General features: G+C 50.2%; 2 protein-coding genes across 2 annotated transcripts in view; both read left to right on the top strand.

The window, feature by feature from the left end:
- The window catches only part of LOC119964231, a 901,051-nt gene that overhangs the window by 388,968 nt on the left and 496,450 nt on the right, over positions 1–15,633 (top strand).
- The window catches only part of LOC119964893 (procollagen galactosyltransferase 2-like), a 255,040-nt gene continuing 244,651 nt past the window's right edge, over positions 5,245–15,633 (top strand). Inside the window, exon 1 of the mRNA XM_038794980.1 lies at positions 5,245–5,624. Coding sequence (XP_038650908.1) covers positions 5,392–5,624 — 233 coding nt within the window. The 5' untranslated portion in view covers positions 5,245–5,391. The remainder of the gene's footprint in view (positions 5,625–15,633) is intronic.

The following is a 15,633-nucleotide window of genomic DNA, read 5'->3' as shown; positions in this document are numbered from 1 at the left end:
ACTTTATCACAACAAAAGTCTGCAGATTTCTGTGCTGCCAGTGCCAGAAATGTTAATTATTTACATCCGATATGAAGTATGTCTTTTATTTCACTTTTTAAACACAAGAGCCTGCCTCTGTATCTTTTTTTTTTTTTTGAAGTTTTTTATTTAACACAAATTTGTAACAGTTACAAAGCGAAAAATGGCCCTGTGCAAAGAGCCTTAACATAGTGAAAACGAACAGTGGGAAAGAATAAACATGTTAATAAATGTTGAAACCAAAAATCCTTCCATACGGCACTTTCCCTGCCAGCTCTGTTTACCCATGCCACACGTGTTCCACTACACTAAGCTAACGTGGCCCTAACCCTCTTCTCCCTCCCCGCCCCCCCCCCCCCCCCCCCCCCCCCCCCCCCCGCCTGGTCTCCCCTACTCCCCCAGGCCTGGCCTGCCAGGTCAGCCCTGCGCTTGGCCCTAGCTCGCCCCGCCCCCCCTCCGATCTCCCTGGTGCCCCCTGACCTACGCTAGTCACACTGACCCCTGCCCTTGGCGCCTACCTGTCTCCCGTCCCAGCGCTCAGGCCCTCCCCCCACCCACCAGGGACCCATTAACCTAATTGTATCCCACCGAGCCCTTTCAAGTCCCGTGACTAGCCCCTAGCCCATCCCCCCATCAGAGGCCCCGATCTCGCACCAGAAGGTACCAAGCACAGGCCCCCCCCCCCATTGCGATCCCCCCAAAGGACCCTAAACAGTGCGCCCTCCAACCCCCACTCTCTGTCCAGGCTGAAAACAATCTTAGATAAAACATTACAGTACAGGATAATTTAACAAACCGCCGCCACACAAAATGTCTGAAAGCCCCGAGTCCTTTAGTTCCAGTCCAGCTTCTTTTTCTTAGTAAAAGTCCTAGTCAGAGCAACTTTAAGTTAACAGGCCGCCGCCACTGTACAGCACTGAAAGAACTCAGTGCCCATTAGTTCAAGTCCAGCTTCTTGTCTTTAATAAAGGTCCAAACCTGTTCTGGTGTCTCAAAGTAGTAGTGGAGTTCCTCAAACGTAACCCAAAGCTTTGCAGGATATAGCATTCCAAACCTCACCTCCTTTTTGTAGAGGGCTGCCTTTACCTTGATGAATCCTGCACGCCTCTTGGCCAGCTCCGGTCCCAAGTCCTGGTAAATGCGCACCTCGCAGTTCTCCCATCTGCTGCTCCCCTCCGCCTTGGCCCATCGCAGCACACGTTCCCTGTCAGCAAGCCGGTGAAAGCGGACCACCAAGGCCCTCGGTCGGTCGCCCATCCTGGGCTTCCTTGCGGGGGCTCTATGTGCCCCATCCAACTCCAGGGGTCGAGGGAAGGCCTCCGGTCCCATCAGCGCCTCAAGCATACCCGTCACGTATGCGCCCACATCCGACCCCTCGCAGCCCTCGGGGAGGCCAACGATTCTTAAATTCTGCCTCCTGGCTCTGTTCCCCAGCTCTTCAAGCTGCTCCTGCATCCTTCTCTGACGGGCGTTCAGCTCCTCCACCTCGTGCTCCAGCTCCGTTACCGTGCCCTCCTGACTGGAGAGCTTCGCCTCGACCTCCCTGAGCGCCTTCCCTTGGGCCGCCTGTGTCTCGACCATTCGGTCCATCACCGCTCTCATCGGGTCCAGCGTGTCCCTCCTCAGCTCGGCGAAGCAGTTCTTGAAAAACTCCATCTGCTCCTCCCTTGGCCAGTGAGCCTCCGCTCCTCGGTCCCCGCCGTCCGCCATGCTTGGCCGCCCGGCCTGGGTTCCCCGCTGCTCCCGCTTCGATCCTTGCCGCTCCACTCGACCGCTTCTGGTCTAGCCGCCCATACCCCGGGAAGAAAGCCTCTTCCCTGTCGTCTCCTCCACCGATTCAGGCTGCCAGGTACCTAAAAAGTCCGTAAACAAAGGTCCGTTTGCCCATCTCGGGCGGGAGCGATCCGACCTGCGACCTGCCTCCTCGAGGGCGCCACCGGAAGTCCCGTTTATTGTCCATTCTTAATTGCCATTGAGAAAATGGTGCTGAGCTGCCTTCTTGAACCGCTGGACTCCAGGTGGAGTAGGCCCCTGCCTCTGTATCTTGATTACAAAAAGCTGGTTGTATATTTTTTTGTAAAGTTTTAACCTCACTGTCATGCAGGTGCTAATTTACACTGGAACGTGATTCTCTCTGAGTTTACAGCACCTCGTTCTCTTTTATGCAACCCTAATTGCCGATTAACAGTGGCACTATCGTTGTTTGAACTGATCTCCAACTTGAGCAAGCTGACCATCCACTCTGTACTCCTCCTCTTATTGTCCTAGGGTCTGCCCTTTTCAGATCCTCTCCCTTACCTCATTGTCTGGCACATTCATGACTGTATCAATGCTGTATCCTGGTCTCACTCCTAACTGGAAAATGTCATCACATTTCTTTCAATTTCCATCCCTTCATCCCTTCCATATGATCTATTTCTCACTCTTAATAATAATATTAATCTTTATTAATGTCACAAGTAGGCTTACATTAACACTGCAATGAAATTACTGTGAAAAGCCTCTAGTCGCCACACTCCGGCGCCTGTTCGGATACACGGAGGGAGAATTCAGAATGTCCAATTCACCTAACAAGCAAATCTTTCAGGACTTGTGGGAGGAAACCGGAGCACCCGGAGGAAACCCACACAGACACAAGGAGAATGTGCAGGATTCGCACGACAGTGACCCAAGCAGGAATCAAACCCGGGACCCTGCCGCTGTGAAGCAACAGTGCTAACCACTCTTCCCTTCCCTTCCTTGATTTCTCTCTCCATTTCTGTTGAAAGGTTGTCCAATATTTTTTAAAAAATAAATTTAGAGTACCCAATTATTTTTTCCAATTAAGGGGCAATTTAGCGTAGCCAATCCACCTATCCTGCACATCTTTGGGTTGTGGGGGTGAAACCCACACAGACACGGGGAGAATGTGCAAACTCCTCACGGACAGTGACCCAGGGCTGGGATTCGAACCCGGGTCCTCAGGAGTGGCTGGCTGGGCCTCTTTTTTCTTGAGAAAAGAAGGTGGAGCGTGAACAAATAGAGGCCTTTAAAATTATGAAATTTAATTAAAGTGGATATGGAGAGAGAAAGTTTCTTCTTGTGAGATAGAATATAATTCGAGGCTATCAATATAAGATAGTCACCAAGAAATATAATCGGGATTTCAGAAGAAACTTCTTTATCAAGGGAGAAGTGAGAATGCTGAACTCAATGCCACATTGAATGATTGCAAGGGAATTGAAACCAATTGTATCAATGCAATTAAAGCAATGTGATAAAAAGATTTTCACACAACGAGTGGTTACGAAGATAGATTTAGATGAGAAAAGATTACTATTCAAACAATCATCTCATGTCCTCTTGACAGGAGGCTTGAGGAGAGCATAAATACTGGTACAGACTGGTTGGCTGAATGGCCTGTTTCTGTGCCCAATATGTAACCCTATGTAATTGCGGGCTTACATCAGCAAATTCAGCACAACTCAATAATAGAATGTGGGATCTTCCCAAGCAGCATGTCTCAGTACCACACTAAGGAATGCAATTACTTGGTGAACAGTTTAAATCAGGCACCTCTTCACCCATCATCTTTTTTAAAAAATTGGTAGCAATAATTCATAATGCAAGAGAACACGTGCATGAATTTGATGCTGTGCGGTTTCTTTGTTTTAAAATTTAGATTATCCAATTAAGGGGCAATTTAGTGTGGCAAATCCACCTATTCTGCACATTTTTGGGTTGTCGGGGTAAAACCCACACAGACACGGGGAGAATGTGCAAACTCTACACGGACAGTGACCCAGAGCCAGAATTGAACCTGGGACCTCAGCGCCGCAAGGCAGCTCTGCTAACCACTAGGCCACTGTGCTGTGTAGTTTCTGACTCCATAGTGGTAGGTGCAGCCAGTACACCTGTGATTCCAACATTGCCAATCTAACCTCAACATTAGATTAGACACTGTTTATATCAGGCTTAACATCTGTCAAATAAAAATAAAACACTGTGGATGTTGGAAATGTGAAACAAAAACAGAAAATGCTGGGAAAAATTCAACAGGTCTGTGGAGATAGAAAATAGAGTTTTGAGTCCTTATGACTTCTTCAGAACCAAAGGGAGGAATCTCTCTTGAAGAAGACAGAAAAGACATGGACAATAGAAGGCATCGTGGAATTCGAGAAGTGCAAGAAGGTACGGTAGCATGGTGGTTAGCATAAATGCTTCACAGCTCCAGGGTCCCAGGTTCGATTCCCGGCTGGGACACTGTCTGTGCGGAGTCTGCACGTCCTCCGTGTGGGTTTCCTCCGGGTGCTCCAGTTTCCTCCCATAGTCCAAAGATGTGCGGGTTAGGTGGATTGGCCACGCTAAATTGCCCGTAGTGTCCTAAAAAGTAAGGGGGGGGGGGTTGTTGGGTTGCGGGTGTGGGGTGGGTTTGAGTAGGGTGATCATGGCATCGAGGGGCCTGTGCCGTACTGTTCTATGTTCTAGGGTGGAAAGAAGTAAAATAAGACATTAGAAAGGTCAGGAAGAATGATGGTGGCAGTGGAGATTTTATTAGGAGATACATGAACTGATACTGAAAGCTAAAGTTGTAAAACAAAAAGAAAGCGTAAACAAAGTTCAAATGATCAGGTAGAAATCGACAGTCAGATTAAAAAATGAAATTATAATTGCGACATAGAAGATAGTTTCTGTGAGGGTATAGGGAATTTAATTTGCCGTTTTGATCCCTTCCAGAACTAAATCAAACAATTGAAGGCCAGGTATAACAGAGGGCAGAGGCGACAGGGGCAATCCTGTTCGAAGGAGAGAGAGAAAATCTGTCTCTTTTTGTTATCCGTGTGTAATGTTTCAGGACAGTCATTACTCACAACACATTGCTCAAGTCCCGCCAGCGAACTTCTGTCCCGAAACTCACTTCAGTGACTGAATTCGTTTTGATGAAAATCAAAATTCACTTGGCAGCTTAAAAAACTTCCAAACTTTGGCGCCCAAGACAATGTAATTTGGTCAATTTAATGGTGGCGGGGGTGAAAAAACAACTTGGGGGTTAAGGTGATCAGCGCAAGAAGGAAGATTCTTGGATTTAAAAAAACATCTGAGTGTTAGATTTATTCTGCATTTAGAGTTCAGAAGTAAAAAAGTTTGGAATGTCAGTTGTCCCAGGTACTTAAGTACAAGCGGCAGATTGTAGCACGGGGCTGGATTCCTTGTGGCAGGTTAGGCTGCTACCGGATGCCTTTATAGTGTATGCAGATCACCGGGTGATAAAGTCAAGAGAGAGAGAGAGAGAGAGCCGAGAGGGCGACTATTTCCTAAACAACCAGCAGCAGCAACAGTGCCAGTCGAGGCAGGACAGGGGAGCCTCGCTTTAAGAGCACCTACTACAACATGGCTGCGTGCACACATCTCCCCAGACCTCTCATCTGCCTGCTGCTGCTCTCACTGACAGCGATTGCAGGCTATGGGGCTCATTTTCCCGAGGAGACACTGGCGGAGGAGTCGGCTTTGCTGAGACCCAAGGTTTTGCTGGCCATCATTGCCCGGAACGCGGCGCACGCGCTGCCCCATTATCTGGGCTGCATCGAGAGGTTGGACTACCCCAAGGACAGAATCGCTCTCTGGTGAGCAAGTGGTTTATTTTCAGTTACAGATCCACTGTTAATACGATTATCACTTAAATAGCCGCCTTAATTGGAGTAACTACAAAGGGTATTATCTATTGGTATTTGTGTGACATGCAGGGTGATGAGCGGGGTGAGTGACACTGACTGAATTGTTGATTCACGTTGAGGATTTATTTTCTCAGTCACTGACTCTGGTGTCTGTATCAACAACTCTCTAAAACACCTCAGAACATACCATTCGCCGTATGTTAGTCAGGCGACTGTTTTCTGTGAAAATTGGTGATTGTTTTCCCCCCAGCTCTGCCAGAGTGTGTTTTAGACAGACACCTGTGTGTGTGTGGACGCTGCTTCCAGCGGTTGTGGCGGGAGTGAGACCAAGGGAGGGCTGCTGGGTGGTTTCATTCACATAGTGCGGGTGCTGTTAAAGCGGACACTTGGGGGATATGTCCTTGTGCTGGTCTCCGTGCTGGAAGTGTCCCTGCCTTTCCCTCCCGCTTCAAGATTGTCATTCATTAGAATACTCCACCTCCCATTCAATCTGGGATTGGGATTGATAGAACTCCTGTTGCCTTGGTAACTGCAGCAGGCGGGATGGTTATTAGATAGGGACCGGGAAGCCCCCGGAGTTTAATGCCATGTCCCAGTGTTAGATGCAGAGTGAAGATATCTCAGTGTAGGAGAGCCACAGAAAGCCCTTTCCCTGGTCTAAGGGGAGGGACTCTGCTGGGTTGTTATAGCGCCGCCCCGCTGAGACACGCGGGTCATGGGGGGTTTAAAAAAACCCTCTTCTTTCCTCCTGCCCACTTCCATCCCCGCTTTGTGCACCCCAAAACCAACAGCTCACACTCCCCATCCTATGTCAAGCATCTCTCACTTGTAATGGATGTGGTGTTATACACTAATCCAGACATTTTGACGGAAAGGGAAATGCCTGGGATTAATGCGGGAGAGGAAACCGGCCAGTGAACGCTTTCTGTGTTTCAATGAAGTGTATGTATTTTTTTAAAAATCCCATTCCAGCACTAAAACCAAAGCAGGTTGAAGCACTGAGCTCAGGACGATGGTGGGCGGGGAGTAGTGAGAGGCCAGTGTATTCGACGCCTCCAGAGCAGGGAGTCAGGCTTGGAGCGTCCACCCCTCCGACAGCGTTTGACCTGCTCTATTCCAGTAGAGTGTGTGTGTTGGAGGATTTCCAGGCCTCCACTTGTCCTGGAGCCTCGGGGAATTCAAGATGAATCTCACACACACTGTCACGACCCAGGAGAGAAATTACAGCGACTTTAAAAAGTGTGCAGAGTTTGTGATTTCCTCGGCAACACATTTTTGTTATTGAACGATTGGTGATGGGGAGAGAATGGGCGCTTGGAGGTGATGTACTGAAACCTCCACAGATAACTCCAGAAGGCAGTGTTATCAATCCTGGTTGAGATTTCCCCCCCTTACTAGCGCTTTCCTAATGATCCAGTAAGATTGAAAAGTGATGTGGAGAGGAGTGTGTGCAGCCTGGAGTTTGGCTGGCCATTGTTCTCTCTGAGTGAAGCTGGGGATGTTTGAGGTTAAGGTAGCAGCTCACGCTGGACGTTGGTGCAGTCAGAGAGTGACAGCGGGCAGTGTGGGTGCGGTTTCACTGCTGGCCGCAGTTCACACATCAATCATTTTGCACCAACCGGCCTTGAGGGGCGGGAGAGATTCGGGTTTAAAAAATAGTCTCCCGTTTTGCTGCAGTTAAAAAGCCAACTTTATTCATTCAATGATAACAATCGGGTTCTGCTGAGCAATAACTTTTCTGACCCCGTGTTCCGGGGCAAGTCTTTGCACACCAGCTAAGCAATGATTTGACCGCTTGATGATTAAGATTTGTCCCAGTTTGCAAACACCGCGCTCCCAGAATCTCCAGGGTTGAAGAGACACGTACTCGTGTGTCCAGAATAAAATAGCGACTGGTCACACATCCCCTGGTAATCCAGGGTGGACTCTGAGCATGTCCTAGTGTGTGTGTGTGTGTTACTCATATCTTACTCAGCCCCAATAAGCAGCGCAGACGATACACTGCTGGGCAGCCGGTGAAGGTGCTCTTGTGTTGTTGCCTGTTCAAACCCATTACAGTCGCACACTCCTCCTCTTAGCCTTCCCCCTTGCAGCCCATCCCCAGCTGGGTAACTTGGAGCTCTCGCCATCCGCTCAAACGGTGCCTGGGTGTCCAGGCGGGCTCTGGAGGTTACTGCCGAGCGGCGTGGAGAGACAGCTATCCATGCATAGGGCAGCTGAGGGGTGACTTGTTGCACAGCTCCCCCCTCCCCCTCCAGCACCAGTACCAATCCCCAGCAGGAGGGGATATTAAAGAGGGGCTAACAGGAACTCATTATTTAACACCAGCTTCAATCCATGTCCCAGTTTTACCTGTAGAGAATGTAACCCAGTGTGGGAGACGCAGACAGCGCTTTCCTGAATCTAGTGGCCAGGGACTCTGCTGGGCTCTCAGCACCGCCCCCGCTGATCCACGCGGGGGTCTGGGGGCGGATTTCATCCTTTAAAATCCCCCTCCCACCTTTGTGTTCACAAACAGCTCAAACCAACACTTCACGTGCCCAATCCTGCTGGCTCTTGTGGTGACTGATAAAATAACCCAGAGATTTAAAAGCATCATTAAAATATGTCTGGGCTTACTATGTAATAGGGGACGCCATGCTCTGTATTTCAATGAAGTGTGTGTGAAAAGTTGCCCAGCGCAGCATGAAAGCAAGCTGAATAACTGAGCTCAGAGCAGTGTACAGCTTTCGGGATTGAGAAGTCAGTGTACCAGGCAGCTCCCAGAGCCAGGAGCAATGTTCAGGGGGTTCCACACATGTCTCCTACATTATTATTGATGTGACCATCAATTCACTCGGAACACGATTGGAAGTAAACTGTGGTTTTAATAGACTTACAACTGAGCCTGTCTGCGACCAGAAGAACTGAGGGCAGGCTCACACGGCTGCAGCACTTATACTTCCAGTAGGGGGAGGGGCCATGGGCGGAGCCAAGGGTGGAGCCCTGTACAAGCTCCTCATCTCCCCCTGTGGGCAGAGCCGCGCAACGACGCACAGACAGAGCCCACAAGGACACAATAGGGGCAGCACGGTAGCATGGTGGTTAGCATAAATGCTTTACAGCTCCAGGGTCCCAGGTTCGATTCCCGGCTGGGTCACTGTCTGTGTGGAGTCTGCACGTCCTCCCCGTGTCTGCGTGGGTTTCCTCCGGGTGCTCCGGTTTCCTCCCACAGTCCAAAGATGTGCGGGTTAGGTGGATTGGCCATGCTAAATTGCCCGTAGTGTCCTAAAAGTAAGGTTAAGGGGGGGGTTTGTTGGGTTGCGGGTATAGGGTGGATACGTGGGTTTGGGTAGGGTGATCATTGCTCGGCACAACATCGAGGGCCGAAGGGCCTGTTCTGTGCTGTACAGTTCTATGTTCTATGTTAATACAATACAGTAGACACAATACAATACAGTGTGAATTACATTCACCACATTCACCCCCTGTAAAAAAATCAAGTCCGGCGGGGGATGACCGGTCTCCAGGTTGAGCCATTCCGGTGGCCGAGTCATCCTTTGGGATCGGCGGAGCACCGGGGTTGCAGCCTCTTTGGGTGGCTGGGTGGTGACGGTCGATGTGGATACGGGGGTGGACTCCGGGGGTGTTTCGGTCCGAGCTCCGTTCCTGACCGGTGTGACAGGTGCAGGGGGGTGCAGGAAAACTATAGGCATGGGGGCGCAAGGCATGGGGAGTTGGGTGGGGTGTAGTGTGAGGGGTACCTCGGCGATGCTGGTGGTGGTGGTGGATCCTGCAGCCGCCAGTTCCCGGAGGGAAACGGTGTCCTGACAGCTGTCGGGGTATTCAATGAAGGCGTGGTGGGGATTCGAGTGAAGCAGTAGTATCCTCTCTACCAGTGGGTCCGTTTTGTGTGTCCGGACATGCTTCCAGAGGAGAACCGGGCCCGGTGTCCTCAACCAAGATGGGAGCGAAGCCCCCATGGTAGTGCTCCTAGGGAAAACAAATAGTCGCTCGTGAGGGGTCTGGTTGGTGGCAGTGCACAGGAGGGATCTAATTGCATGGAGTGCGTCGGGGAGGACCTCCTGCCAGTGGGAGGTTGGGAGATTCCTGGACCGGAGGGTAAGTAGGACGGTCTTCCAGACCGTAGCGTTTTCCCTCTCCACCTACCCGTTACCCCTGGGGTTATAGCTGGTAGTTCTGCTCGAGGCGATGCCCTTGTCGAGCAGGTACTGACGCAGATCGTCGCTCATGAAGGACGAACCCCTGTCGCTGTGTACGTAGCTGGGGAAACCGAACAGGGTGAAGACATTGCAGGGCTCTGATGACTGTATGGGAGGTCATATTGGGGCACGGGATGGCAAAGGGGAAGCGGGAGAATTCGTCTATGACGTTGAGGAAGTACACATTTCGATTGGTCGAGGGGAGTGGCCCTTTGAAATCGATGCTCAGGCGTTCAAAGGGCCGGGAAGCCTTTACCAGGTGGGTCTTGTTTGGTCTATAGAAGTGCGGTTTGCACTCCGCGCAGATCGGGCAATCCCTGGTGACAGCTTTAACCTCCTCGGTGGAGAAAGGCAGATATCGGGCTTTGACGTAGTGGGCGGGCCGGGTGACCCCCGGGTGGCAGAGGTCATTGTGGATAGCCTTTAGGCGGTCGTCTTGCACGCTGGCGCATGTGCCGCGGGACAGGTCATCTGGGGGTTCGTTGAGCTTCCCCGGTTGATATATGATGTCATAATTATAGGTGGAGAGTTCGATCCTCCACCTCAAGATTTTATCATTTTTTTATTTTGCCCCTTTGCGAGTTGTTGAACATGAAGGCAACCAATCTTTGGTCGGTGATGAGGGTAAACCTCCTACCTGCGAGGTAGTTCCTTCAGTGCCGTACGGCATCCACAATGGCTTGAGCTTTTTCGACTGAGGAGTGTTGAAGTTCCGAAGCGGAGAGGGTGCGGGCGAAGAAGGCGACTGGTCTCCCAGCCTGATTCAGAGTGGCAGCGAGAGCTACCTCTGAGGCGTCGCTTTCCACCTGAAAGGGGACGGATTCATCCACCGCCCGCATGGCGGCTTTGGCGATGTCCTTCTTGATGCAGTTGAAGGCCTGGCGGGCCTCTGCTGACAGTGGGAAGAGAGTGTGGTCTTAAATAGTGGGCGGGATTTGTCCGCATACTGGGGGACCCACTGGGTGTAATAAGAGAAGAATTCCAGGCACCTCTTGAGGGCCTTAGGACAGTGAGGGAGAGGGAGTTGTAAGGTCCGGGTCGGGGCCCAGGACTCCGTTTTCCACGACATAGCTGAGGATGGCTAATCTGGTAGTGCGGAAAACACAATTCTCCTTATTGTAGGTGAGATTGAGTTTCTGGGCGGTTTGGAGAAATCGGTGGAGTTTGGCGTCGTGGTCCTACTGATCATGGCTGCAGATGGTGACATCGTCCAAGTACTGAAACATGGCCCGCAGCGCGTACTGGTCCACCATTCGGTCCATTGCTCATTGGAACACCGAGACCCCATTCGTGATGCCAAAGGGGACCCGGAGGAAATGGAAGAGGTGGCCATCTGCCTCGAACGCCGTGTAGTGGCGGTCCTCCGGGCGGATTGGGAGCTGGTGGTATGCAGACTTCAGATCCACCGTGGAGAATATGCGGTACTGGGCGATCTGGTTGACCATGTCTGCAATTCTGGGAAGGGGGTACGCATCGAGGTGCGTGAACCAGTTAATGGTTTGGCTGTAATCAACCACCATCCGAAACTTTTCCCCGGTATTGACGACCACCACCTGAGCTCTCCAGGGGCTGTTACTGGCCTCTATGACTCCCTCACGTAGGAGCCGCTGGACTTCGGCTCAGATGAATACTCTGTCCTGCAGGCCGTACCGCCTGCTGCGGGTGGCTACTGGTTTGGAGTTAGCCGTTAAGTTAGTGAAGAGTGGAGGGGGGTCGATTTTTAGAGTCGCTAAGCTACATATAGTGAGAGGAGGTAGGGGTCCGCCGAAACAGAGTGTGAGGCTCTTGAGGTTGCATTGGAAATCGAGCCGAGTAAGAGTGGGGCGCAGAGGTCGGGGAGTACGTACAGCTGGCGCCCTGAATCGTTAGGGTCGCGACTGTGCGCCCTTGTATTTGGACCGAGTGCGAGCCCGAGGCGAGGGAGATAGTTTGCCGTGCAGGGAAGATAGGGAGCGAACAACGTCTTACCAGGTCAGGATGTACGAAGCTCTCGGTGCTCCCAGAGTCGAAGAGGCACGGTGTCTTGTATCGGTTGACTTGAACGGACATCATCGAGCTCTGGAGGTGCTTCTGACACGACTGGTCCAACGTGACTGCGTTGAGTTGCGGTAGTTGGCAACTCGATCAGCAGTGCTGGAGTGGCCCCGTGATGACTGTCCGCGGAGGTCTTAGTCGTCGAGGTGAGCATCGGGTGATGGCCAAGATGGCGGCCCCCGTTGATCGCACATGGCAGATGATGAAGAAGATGGCGCCCAAGGTGGCCTCCCCCGTGGATCGAACGTGGTGGGGGGGCGAGGAAGATGGCGGCCCCCATGATTCGCACATGGCCGGCCGCGTGGGGGAGGATTGCCAAGATGGCGGCCCCCATGAGTCGCACATTCGGGCGGAGGCGGAGTTGGCAGACACGCTGCAACGTTGCGGGGTCTGCGGGCCTGCGAATTGGGGGAGCGATTGTTCTGGACTGCGGGAGAGTTAGAGGGTTTCGATTTCGCCAGGCATACTCTGGCATAATGTCCTTTGCGACCGCAGCTGCTGCAGGTCGCATTGCGGGCCAGGCAGTGCTGCCGTGGGTGTTTGGGCTGGCCACAAAAATGGCACGCTGGCGCTCCAGAGTGAGTGGGTGGCCACGCGGCACAGGCCTGGGACAGTCGCTGGTCGGGTGACCACGATGGGGTCGCTTGGTCCGCGGGGAATGAGTTTAGACTGCGGAACGCGACCTCCATAGTAGTTGCTAGCTCTACCGTGTCCTCCAAGTTCTGGGCCCTTTTCTCGAGTAGTCGCTGGCGCACATAGTTAGACCGGAGCCTCGCAATGTTCACATCACGGACAGCAAGTTCCATATGCTGGGAGGCAGTTACAGCCTGAAAGTTGCATTTCCGAACGATGGCTTTTAAGTCGCATAGGAAGTCCTCTAGCGACTCTGCGGAGCGCTGGCGGCGGGTAGTGAAAATGTGCCGCGCGTAGACCTCATTTACCGGCCGCGCGTACAATCGGTCGAGCATAGCAAGGGCCTCAGTATAGAAGTTGGTACAATTGAGTTGCGTAGAGATGCGATGGCTCACCCGTGCGTGCAGTAGGCTGAGTTTCTGCTTCTCTGTAGTCTTGGAGGTGGTTGATGCAGCCAGGTAGGCCTTGAAACACCGAAGCCAGTGTAGAAAAATTTCCTTTGCCTCTACAGCCTGCGGGTCGAGTTCTAGTCGATCAGGTTTGAGGGCTGATTCCATAGTAGTTTTCTTAAGTCTATTAAATTGATGTGACCATTAATTCACTCGGAACACAATTGGAAGTAAACTATGGTTTTAATAGACTTACAACTGAGCCTGCCTGCGACCAGAAGAACTGAGAGCAGGCTCACACGGCTGCAGCACTTTATACTTCCGGTGGGAGGGGCGAGGGGCGGAGCCATGGGTGGAGCCGAGGGTGGAGCCCTGTACAAGCTCCTCATCTCCCCTTGTGGGCAGAGCCGCGCAACGGCTCACAGACAGAGCCCACAAGGACACAATACAATACAGTAGACACAATACAATACAGTGTGAATTACATTCACCACAATTATTAAACTGCTTTATTGCACTGAGTAACACACAAGGCTTCCCATTTCCCGCAAGGGTTTACATCGAGCAGACCCTGGCTGCTATAAGGAAGTCCCTGATTCAGGGAAGTTTGCATTTATCCTGACTTGCGGTTCAGTTCCTTAACCGGATAACCTCTTGGATACAGTAGTGGGTGGCTGGGGGTATCATCCCTGCAGATTAGCATTGGAGAGGAGGCCCTTGAGGTTTGACCAGGCAACGTTTGGGTCACTTGAAGAAGTTTTGTTCTCTCCCTCTCTCTCCCTGTCTCACTGGGGTCTAGTCCAGACTCAGGTTTTACATGAAGGTGATAGCTTTGAACTGGGAGCTTTGGTCAGAACCAATGTGAACTTGGCTTCTGCCTGGCACAGACTTACCAGAGCCACAAATAGGGGAAAGGGATAGTATTTGGACTACTCCAGGCCATACGGCCCATCGCGTTCTGTGCTGTAAAGATTCTGTGATTCTCACAGGACATGTCACCCTGAACTCAATTTTGTACCAATGTTCCTGAACTACACCCTGTGATCATACTCAATAACAGGGAGCTTTCATAGTCCAAACAAAACTACAGTAAAGGCAGAGGCCATTCAGCCCTGACATACCGACGCTGTCTCCTGTCACTCCAGAATTGAGGCCGCAGAGTTGTGGTTTTTGAGCTGAGTAATGAAGATATCCTGGACAATTGACACTACCAATGAAGAGGTGCTGGTAACATCTGAGAGCAAAAGAACTCTGCTGACCAAGATCAGGAAAAAACAGCTGGAGTTACTTGGGCAGGTAACAGGAACTCATTTAGAAAGTATGATACTGACGGGAAAGATGAATTGTAAAAAAGAGATTGGTTAGACAAAGAATGATCTTTTTAAAGAGTCTTGCAAACTGGGTGAATGTACCACCAATGAAGATGATCCTGTGTAAGATTAACATGTATCGTAACCATTATTGCCAACACTTTCTTAGGGCATGGTACCTGAAGATAGAGAGAGTGATAGCCCCTATGCATGCACATCATATCTGAATAAGTTACTGCTGAATCTGATGTTAGTGCATACAGTGTTGGGACCATTCTATTAATCTATTTTGACTGCGTATTTCCTGTCGACTTTTTTTCTTCATAAATTCTCATGCTCACCACGGTGCAGATTTCGCAATCAGCAGCAACGCGATGGCACCCACTGTTAATCTCAAAGAAAGCTGCCCACAAAGATTGAGTAATCTCTATGCCATGTATCTCTTCTTTCCAATGCCAGTTTGAATCTGGCACCAAGTCAATGGGATCTCCAGGTTTCCAGCATCAAGGTGTCATCAAGAGGTTAAATAGCCAATGATTTTCAAGCATTCTCCCATGCAGCAAACCAGGAAGTTAAATGCATTGATCCTCCTTAATTTCTTATTAAACCAGCACAGACCTACAAAACATTTTCAGTCAAACTGGTACCTTTATTGATACAAGACCTCTTAAAAAACATTTCCAGTTATTCTTTCACCAAAGACTTTAAGAGAATCATGGTTTAGTTACTGGTACAGTAACACAAACTATTATTCGTGAATGTAAATGTTATATACATGACACAGAATGTACATCAAAGACACAGTTCATTCAGCACAACTAGTACATGCCAGTGTACTAGTGAATATGAGTCCTTAACTGATCCTATTTACATATAATTTTGTTCCATTCTCCTTCATGTTTACCAGTGTCTAATTTTCCCTGAAATGGATCAATGTTAGTCACTTCATTTACTCTATGTGGTATCAGGTTTCCCATTCTAATTTCTCTCTGAGTAATAAACATAACATAAAAAATAGAAACAGGCCAGTACTGAAGATGTGGTCTTCTTCGGTTACGGTAAGACTTCCTTATTCTTAAACCCCAATCCCCGGTGGTATAGGCTGACATACCAGTTGCCTTCCTAATGGCTTGCTGAAACTGCTTGGTAACTTATTTTATCTGAGGACAGGGACCACACAAATCCCTTTGAATTCCAAGCTTTATAAGACCCTCATGTTTTACAAAATATCCTATTTTTTCATTTCCACGTCCATCCTGTACTTCTCCACATTATACTCCATCTACCTTATTGCCCAATCACTTAACTGCTCAAAATCTCCTCAGCTTATCTTCCCACCTATCTTTGTATTGTCAGAAAACGTAGATATATTACACTCAGTCCCCTCATC

The sequence above is a fragment of the Scyliorhinus canicula genome, chromosome 4 (assembly GCF_902713615.1).
Source record: "Scyliorhinus canicula chromosome 4, sScyCan1.1, whole genome shotgun sequence".
Lineage (NCBI taxonomy): Eukaryota > Metazoa > Chordata > Chondrichthyes > Carcharhiniformes > Scyliorhinidae > Scyliorhinus > Scyliorhinus canicula.
This window is presented reverse-complemented; position numbering and strand designations above follow the sequence as displayed.